This window comes from Rattus norvegicus, chromosome 20 (assembly GCF_036323735.1).
Source record: "Rattus norvegicus strain BN/NHsdMcwi chromosome 20, GRCr8, whole genome shotgun sequence".
Taxonomy (NCBI): Eukaryota; Metazoa; Chordata; class Mammalia; order Rodentia; family Muridae; genus Rattus; species Rattus norvegicus.
In genome coordinates, this window is record NC_086038.1 from 1,387,007 (window position 1) to 1,395,493 (window position 8,487).

At 45.4% G+C, this 8,487-nt stretch overlaps 2 protein-coding genes across 2 annotated transcripts; one reads left to right on the plus strand and one right to left on the minus strand.

Annotated features, from left to right (window-relative positions):
- The first annotated feature begins 1,665 nt into the window (after positions 1 to 1,665).
- Olfr94-ps1 (olfactory receptor 94, pseudogene 1) lies at positions 1,666 to 3,597 on the plus strand. The gene is given in 3 exon segments (XM_056985109.2): positions 1,666 to 1,698; positions 1,700 to 1,923; positions 1,925 to 3,597. Coding segments are annotated over 3 exon segments (1,194 nt in total). The 3' UTR covers positions 2,862 to 3,597.
- A 130-nt stretch (positions 3,598 to 3,727) lies between these two features.
- On the minus strand, positions 3,728 to 5,679 carry Ubd (ubiquitin D). The gene is made up of 2 exons (NM_053299.2): positions 5,602 to 5,679; positions 3,728 to 4,321 (listed from the first exon to the last, which is right to left on the minus strand). Exons 1-2 carry the CDS (start codon positions 5,617 to 5,619, stop codon positions 3,854 to 3,856), a joined length of 486 nt encoding a protein of 161 aa, NP_445751.2. The 5' UTR covers positions 5,620 to 5,679; the 3' UTR covers positions 3,728 to 3,853.
- Positions 5,680 to 8,487: the final 2,808 nt, after the last annotated feature.

Here is an 8,487-nt window from a genome sequence, read left to right on the forward strand (position 1 = left end):
GGAAAAACTAAAAAAGCTTGTGATTGGTAGATTGGGGGTGGGGAATGCCTGCCAAAGGACACTTGAAGGAGCCCTTTCTTTTCTTCACTCTAAGATCCCAAAGATGGAAATTAGGCCACCAGGCAGCAAGTGCCTCTTACTGGTAAGACATCTTGCCAGGCCAGAAGACTGTGGTTCTTTTAGAATTAAAAGCAGTGGGTGCATTTATAAGTTGTGTGTATGATATCTGTCATAAATCATGCGTAGAAATATTTCTGTGTAAATTTTATCCATCACATCAACCATGATAATTTCTATGTCACCAGATATTGAATTTAGTATCAATAGCTAGAGCCTTGAAACTGAGGTTCATTTTGTTTCTTGCATTTCTTTTAAATTGGTTTGAGAAACAATTGGCAGAAAAGACCACAATAGACCCAAGAAGTCAAATTCCACCATTTACACATGACAAACTTGAGGGAGAATGGCGTGAAGTGACTTCTACATCTCAAATAACCAGCCAGACATGGTTGTTTTAGCTGAGTTCAGTTCTAGGACTGAGGGTTCCTCATTTCTGGTCTGACAGGAAGGGTCCCTTCCTCCGCCAGGCTAGTCTGTGGTGATCCTGCATGTCACGTATACAGAAGGAGGTCCTGTAAGCAGCCTCCACAGGTTAGACATAACATGTCAAAAACAAATTCATGGAGTAGGAGCATAACTCAGTACTGAGAATTCAATCCTCAGCCCAAGGGAGAAAAAAAAAAAAAAAGATGAGGCACAATAAACTTTTAATGGATTTATTTAAGCAAACAGCTATTTCTGAATCAGGGAGAAATGGTTCAGTGAGCCACAGGGGGAAACATAGGGAATGTTTTGATAGGATGAACACAGAAGCAAAACAAAGAAACATTTGCTTGGAGGTGGACATTGTAGCTTGTGCTTACAATCCCAGCTCTCTGGAGGTGGACACAAGAGGATCAGGAGTTCGAGGTCATCCTCTGCTACAAGTAGAACCAAAGGCCAACCTGGGCTTCATGAGACCCTATTGGAAAGAAGGGAGGGAAGGGGAGAGTGAAGCAGGCAGAGAGGGAAGGAAAGAAACCCTGAGGCAGGCAGAGACAAACGGGAGCAGGGAAGAAGGAAAGAAGAATAGAGAAAAAAAAAAACTTGATTGGTAACAGTTACCGTATTTGTAGTCCAGTGGAAACTCTATAGTTACATATTTGTTGGCTGTTCCTAAATAGTTGAGATTACATTCTGATTTTTATATAATATAGGCTCTTACAAAAACATTTCCACTTTGCTTTGTCCATGAAGGACACCTGTGAAACCTGACTGGCTTTGTCTGCTCAGAGCTCACTTGGCTTTAACTGTTGCATAAACAAGAAGGGGGGGGGGGGAGCAATACTGCCCCATCTAATCTCACCCAGGTTTAACTCTTAGACAATCCCACTTTTAAGGAAAACAGGGGTGGAGGTTGGGAAGAAGGATCAGAGGGGACAGTATCTTCACAGCTGCCCTTGGGAGGGATACTGAATTTTTTCCTTAATCCCTGAGAGGAAAACCAGAACCAGGGACACAGACGTGATTAGCGATAGACTTAGGACAACTTGATTTTCTAAGTTGTCTCTTAACTGTTAAGCAGAGGTCCTATGCCTCTTGAAGGACTTGTGAAGGAATACTGACATGAAACTATGTAACAAAACTAAAACTTGGGCACCTGCTTTCCTCTCTTGCGGAGTTTATCCCATATTGGGGGTTCTTGTTAGTTGTGGATAGTGGTTAGACAAGGTCTTACTATATAGCTCTGGAACTTACTAGGCAGACCAGGCTGGCCTCGAACTCAGAAATTTCTGGCCTTTGCTTCCCAGTGCAAGGCCTGCACCACCGCGTCCTCTAGCATTAAACATTTTTGTCTCACCCTTCCGAACCTCCTTGGAGTTTCCCCTCAGGCCAACCACAGCTCAGCGGAGCGCTTCCTGCTGCTGGGTTTCACCGACTGGCCCTCTCTGCAGCCGGTCTTCTTCGTTCTGGTCCTTCTCTGCTACCTACTAACGCTGACCGGCAACGCGGCATTGGTGCTGCTGGCCATTCGCGACCCTCGCCTGCACACACCCATGTACTACTTCCTCTGCCACTTGGCTCTAGTGGATGTGGGCTTCACCACTAGTGTGGTGCCACCGCTGCTGGCCAGCCTGCGCGGCTCAGTGCTGCAGCTACCGCGCGCCTGGTGCATGGCGCAGCTGTGCTCATCGCTGGCCCTGGGCTCAGCCGAGTGCGTGCTGCTGGCCGTTATGGCTCTGGACCGCGCGGCTGCCGTATGCAACCCTCTACGTTACGCCTCACTCGCCTCCCCGCTTCTGTGCCGCACATTGGCCGGAGCCTCCTGGCTCGGTGGCCTGGCCAACTCCGCAGCGCAGACCGCCCTGCTGGCCGCGCGTCCGCTGTGCGCGCCCCGCTGTCTGGACCATTTTATCTGCGAGCTGCCCGCGCTGCTGCAGCTGGCCTGCCGCGGCGGCCGCAGCGCCACCGAGCGCCAGATGTTCGCCGCCCGTGTGGTCATCCTGTTGGTGCCTTCGGCGGTCATCCTGGCCTCCTACATCGCCGTGGGCCGCGCGGTCTGGGGCATGCACTCCAGCTCCGGCTGGCGGAAAGCCGCGAGCACATGTGGCTCTCACTTGACCGCCGTCTGCCTATTTTATGGTTCAGCCACCTACACTTATCTGCAACCCACGCATAGTTACAACCAGGGCCGCGGGAAGTTCGTCTCGCTCTTCTACACGGTGGTGACACCCGCGCTCAATCCTCTCATCTACACACTGAGGAACAAGGAAGTGAAGGGGGCAGCACTGAGGCTCTTGCGGAGTCTGGGGAGACTGTAGGAGGTACAGTGAAAACAAATGAGAAGGGCTCAGGGTCCTGGAAATAGGATGCTCATGATTTTTGTCTTTGCATGAGAATCTGCAAGTTTTGTGCTCAGTGAGTTCTGGGTTAATGGAGAGATTCCTTTCTCTCACTGACCAGGGTTTGGATTCTTGGAGGATGGAGAGGGAGGACTCCCGAAGTATATAAACACATAAATAGTGACGCGGTAAATGGCTCTTGGGATTTTCTGTAAGAAGGGAATCAGGATGCAGGAGGGGCCCAGATGCACCCTCAGGTGACCTTGTACCAGCCTTGAAGAATTCACATGAAGTTAAGATATGACCACCCTGGTGCGGACCTTCAGTTTTTCTCCAGGCTTACAAAGGACCATGGAAAATTCCATGGCCTCAGCCATCAGGTAGAGTCCCTCGGTTAACAAGGAAGACATGGAGCCTACCTTACAGAGATCTCTTCCAGAAACAGGACATGGTTTCCGTTCTTGGGGAGCCAGTCCAGCTAATGTAAACCTAGCCAGCTTAAACTGGGATTCCCTCATCTGCCAGATAGGATATGGCTTTTCCCCCTTATCAGAGTTTTAGTTAGTGCTAGACACAGCACATGGAGAAGGTGCTAGCTTTATTTCATACCAAATATCTTTAAATAAGAAGATGGTGACTGAATTTCTAAATCATTTATTAGACTATGAGCGATCCAGCTGTGGTAAACTAACATTCCGTAACACATTATTTCTCTACACTCTATAATTAGAATTCAAGTCCTGGAAGGGCCACCACACCTGACTAAAGTTTCCGTTTTTTGCTCTCACCAACAACCCTGCTAATGAACTACGTTAGAAACAAAGAATCATAAAACTGGACAGATATTTTTTACTCCACCCCACTTCAAATCTTTATTTCATTCTCATTATTTTTTATATCATCAAGAGATGCAATTGGTTAATTGATTAAAGGAAGTCGGTTTTGAGCTTCTCATCACCCCACTCCCGTAGTCACCCCCCAATGCAGTGCGCTGTGAGAAAGAGCAAACTACCACTCTTGATGTTGTAGTCGGCCATGATCTTTCCATCTTCCAGCCTCTTTCCATTGCAATTCACGAACTGCTTCTTGGGAGGCACAGCAGTCACATTCTCGATCATTTCCTTCACCTGGGCCACGGAGCTGGATCTTCGAACTCGAAGGAGGTGCCTTTGCCCCTCGTCGCCCGACTCCACCAGAGACAAGGGCAGCTCTTCATCACTGGGCTTCACCACCTTTAGGGTGAGGTGGATAGTGTTTTCCTTGTCGATCCCATAAGATGACAACGCTCTATGGGGCTTGAGGATCTTGGAGTCTAGCAGAAGGATCTGGTCCTGCACAGAGACCTTGGTTTGGGACCTAATATGCTCATTGATTTTCTTCACTTTGTCACTCATGGTGGTGTCAAAGGTCATTAATGGCCATTGCTCCGAATGGACAACCTAGGCAAAGAAAGCCAAGAGAGTCATCAGAGAATGCCCGTCAGCCTCTACTCCCTACTCAGCTTCACCGTGCTGCCTGGTTAGCCCTCCAGTTCCTTCCCAACAACCTGCCTTTCTTCCTCTCTTGAAACCTCTATTCCCTATATTATAACCCCAATCAGAACATTAGGTTTGTGATGCCACAGGGCTTCAAAAGTTGTACACAGATCCTTAAACAAGCCCAAAGCAGATTTCCAAGACTTGGCAGCCTCCCAGGATGTCCTCAGCCATGGCTCACCCACCCTCTGTGACTAATTCAGGAAAAAACTCCAGTTAAGTTACACAGTCTCTACACTATATACTCTTATTAATGTTCCCATCTGTTTCTGATAATGTCCATGTTGTGGTGATGCTGTGCTTAGTGGTGGTAATCTGTATATCTTGTATTTCTATATCTACTGTTATAGAACACAATATCTTCTTTTAATCAGACCAGGATCCCACTCACAGCAGATAGGAACTGTATCTAAGTTTAACTTCATTTACTGAAGAATTAAGGTAGAGAACAATCAGCCCTGTAAACCTTATGAAATCTTCCTCATACTCCATTCAAGAAATCTTCCCAACCTAGCTATTCCGGACTCTTCATCAGTGGAGGTTTTTGCCCTACATTGGACACTTCCCTGATTGCACATTCTTTGCATGGGAGCATATTCTGTTTAAGGTAATCTTTAGTTATGTCAGCAATAACAAGAAAAATTAGGTTTGTGAAGTTTTCCTTTGAAAAGAGAGAGAAGCTTAGGACTGAGAACTCTGAAAGTCATTTCCCTAATCTCACATCTTGCCAGCCTCATGAAGCACAATGTCCTACCATTCCTCCTACAAGGGGCGGGCAAAATGGCTCAGCTGTTAAATAAATAATAAGTAAGTAAATGAATAAATAATCAAAGCTCTCCGCCGCCAAGCCTCACCCCCTAAGATTGATCCCTAGAACCTACATGGTGGAGGAAGAGAACTTAACTCCTGATGGTTATCTGCTAGCCCTGGTCCTGCATATTCATGCACACATATAACAAATGCATAATAAAATATTTTAAAAGTTTAATAAGTCAAATGACCAACCTGTCTTCAGAGTACCCTCTTCCTACTGTGCAGTTATCAATGTCTGCCTTTTCTCCTGAATGTTCCTCACCCAACCGCCTTGCCTTCTAGACCACTGACCCGTCCTGAGTTGTGGGACTGTATTCCCAATACAGTGCAAATACTTTCCCTTCCCAGTCTTTTACCAAACCCCAACTTACACAGACGCAGGAAGCCATGTCTGCAGTCAGAGGCCGAGTGAGAAAAGAGTCCTCATGTCTGCTTATATGTGAGTAGCTGGCTTGGAAATCCCCAAGTCTGTTGTGTTGTCCAGTTTAGAAACAACCTTTTTTTTTTTTTAAAGATTTATTTATTTATTATATATAAGTACACTGTAGCTGTCTTCAGATACAACCTTTGCTCTCAAGGATTCCTTTCACTTTTGCTGAAGTGAGGTTAATAATGGACACTCTTTGTACACAGATTTTTTAGTCAATCAGTGTTCCTAGTTCTGAACATAGAATAGCCATTTTATGACAGGAATTTTTCCCTGATTGACCATCCCCTTACCTTCTCCCAATCCTGCTTTAGTATCAACCAGCCACTACTAATCTTGGCTTCCACTAGCTGGCTTGATAATTTGTGATGCTTGGTAGCCCACTCTTGCTGTCTAAATGGACCTGGACTGCAGTCATGACTTGGCATCCTGTGGTACCACCTGCTACATATATTATGCTTCAGAAATAGGCTCCCTTCTTTTAATATAGGGTAACATAGAAGGCCATTCCTGATGTCTCCCCAGCTCAGAAAACCTTGCTTATAAAATCTTTACACACACACACACACACACAGAGAGAGAGACAGAGACAGACAGACAGACAGACAGACAGAGAAGAGACACAGAGACACAGAGACACAGAGACAGAGACAGAGAGACAGAGACAGACACAGAGAGACACAGAGAAACAGAGACAGACAGACAGACAGACAGACAGACAGACAGACAGACAGACATGCACTTTGGATTCTTGGTTCTTGAACCTCTAATACATTTCCCAACCTGACCCAGGACCTGTGAACCAAATACACTACTTGAGAACAATCCAAAACCAATAGTTAAATTCGGACCCCTCCCTTTCTCCATATGCACACCACAGTTCCTGGATTTCCCCCACCTTGACTCTCAGAAGCCTTCTCCTCCCTGAAACCAGAGACGTGCGAAGCTATTCCCTCACTGTAATGTGGTTGAATGAGACCAAGATTGTGACTGAGCTGTGTGTCCTCAAGAAACTTGATACTCCTAATATTCCAAGTTTGAGACTGGCTTCTCAGGCAGGATATTCAGTGAAACTAATTTTCGAAATTGTTTATTAAACATGCATCAGGTTTCTATTTCAAAGGACCCCATAAAATCTCCAAGTTTTGTCTTCTGTATTCGAAGTGGCTATGTACTACACACACACACACACACACACACACACACACACACACACACACACCCCAAAAAACTTTTTTTTCTTTCCTTGATCATGCTTTCCCCACCCAACTTTATGTCAATTAAAAAAAAAGAAACCCAAATAAGCAAAAGACCATATAAAGACCACCAGACAAAGCGAAGCAAAACAAACAGAAACAAAAACCTCCAAACAAAGCAAAATAAAGCAAAAAGTTTACAAAATATACCATTAGTTAGTAGTGGGACAGTTACTCCTGGGTATGCCACCTGCCCTAAAGTGTGGTTAATTTACCTAATGAGACTCCATTGGAGAAAACTGATATTTTCCTTTCGCTGGGCAGGATCAATTGCAGAAACTTCTTAGGTGGAACCCCATGTCCACTCCCCCCTTTAATAACGTCTTAAACAGTGTCATTTTATTCTAGGAGATTCTATTCCAAAGAACTTGGTTTACAGAGTACCTGTGCAGATTAAGGCAATCCAAATGCTTGCTTGAATATTTCAATATCCTAATGTAAATCGTATTTGAAGACTTTATTAGATAGTCGTTAGCTAAACTGAAATTATTAATGTATGTGGTAGAGTAATATGCTTTTTTAAACACACAGCATGAAGGGGAGAGTCCCTTGTAGAATATACTGGATGCCACTGGCTCTGCTGTTCTGTCAGCTCTCTCTCCAGCTCCCTGTCCTCAACAATTAAAATTCTAACTTCTGACCTTTAGCCGCCACCATTGTCCAATAGGATCTTGGAATTCTGAAGCATCATCAGTCTCCAGCAGAAAATGTCATCTCAGATTGAAGGTGACTAGGAAACAGCCTTGCAGTGAGGTAGCATGGAGGGCCTGGAAGAAGAGAAAGCTGCCAAACCTGTGAGAACCTTCCTTCATAAGTCAATAAACAAGTAACAGTGACAAACAGAGAAAGGAGACTTATTCAAAGTGGTCACCCACTTGACTCAGAGCCTTTGGGGCTCAAGAGATGGCTCAGAGGTTAAGAGCACTGATTGCTCTTCCTGAGGTCCTGAGTTCAATTCCCAGCAACAACATGGTGGTTCACCACCACCTGTAATGGGGATCCTATGACCTCTTCTGGTAGTGTCTGAAGACAGCTATAGTGTACTCATACACTAATTATTAAAATAAATAAATCTCTTGAGAGAGAGGGAGAGAGAAGAGAGAGAGAGGGGAGAGAGAGAGAGAGAGAGAGAGAGAGAGAGGAGAGAGAGAGGAGAGAGAGAGAGGAGACAGAGATCATCTTCAGGTCCCTGCCAATAACAAGCTAGGCAAATTCATGGCAAGGAGTCTTAGCCAAGGTGTGGTACTTTGTGCCCTACATGGTAGCCAGACAGGTTGTCAGACTGTGTGCAATCTCTCCTCTCCGCAATCTGGCTGGCACCAGAATTCAGTCTTTCCCTTCTCCCAGCATGAGATTCCTGGAGAAATTCAAATGTGGGTGCTAGGAAGGTCCACTGTTTCAATAGTCTGGTAGCTAAAAGGCATAAATATCTCATGAATATTTTCCTTCCTGCCAGAGGGAGAGCAGATGTTAAACTGTTGCTTGAAGCGACACACTCTTTTCATTCTTCCTTGTCCCCGTGACTGTCTGTGCCAGCATTTGTAGTCATCGGTAGCAGGGACCCTTGACCAGAG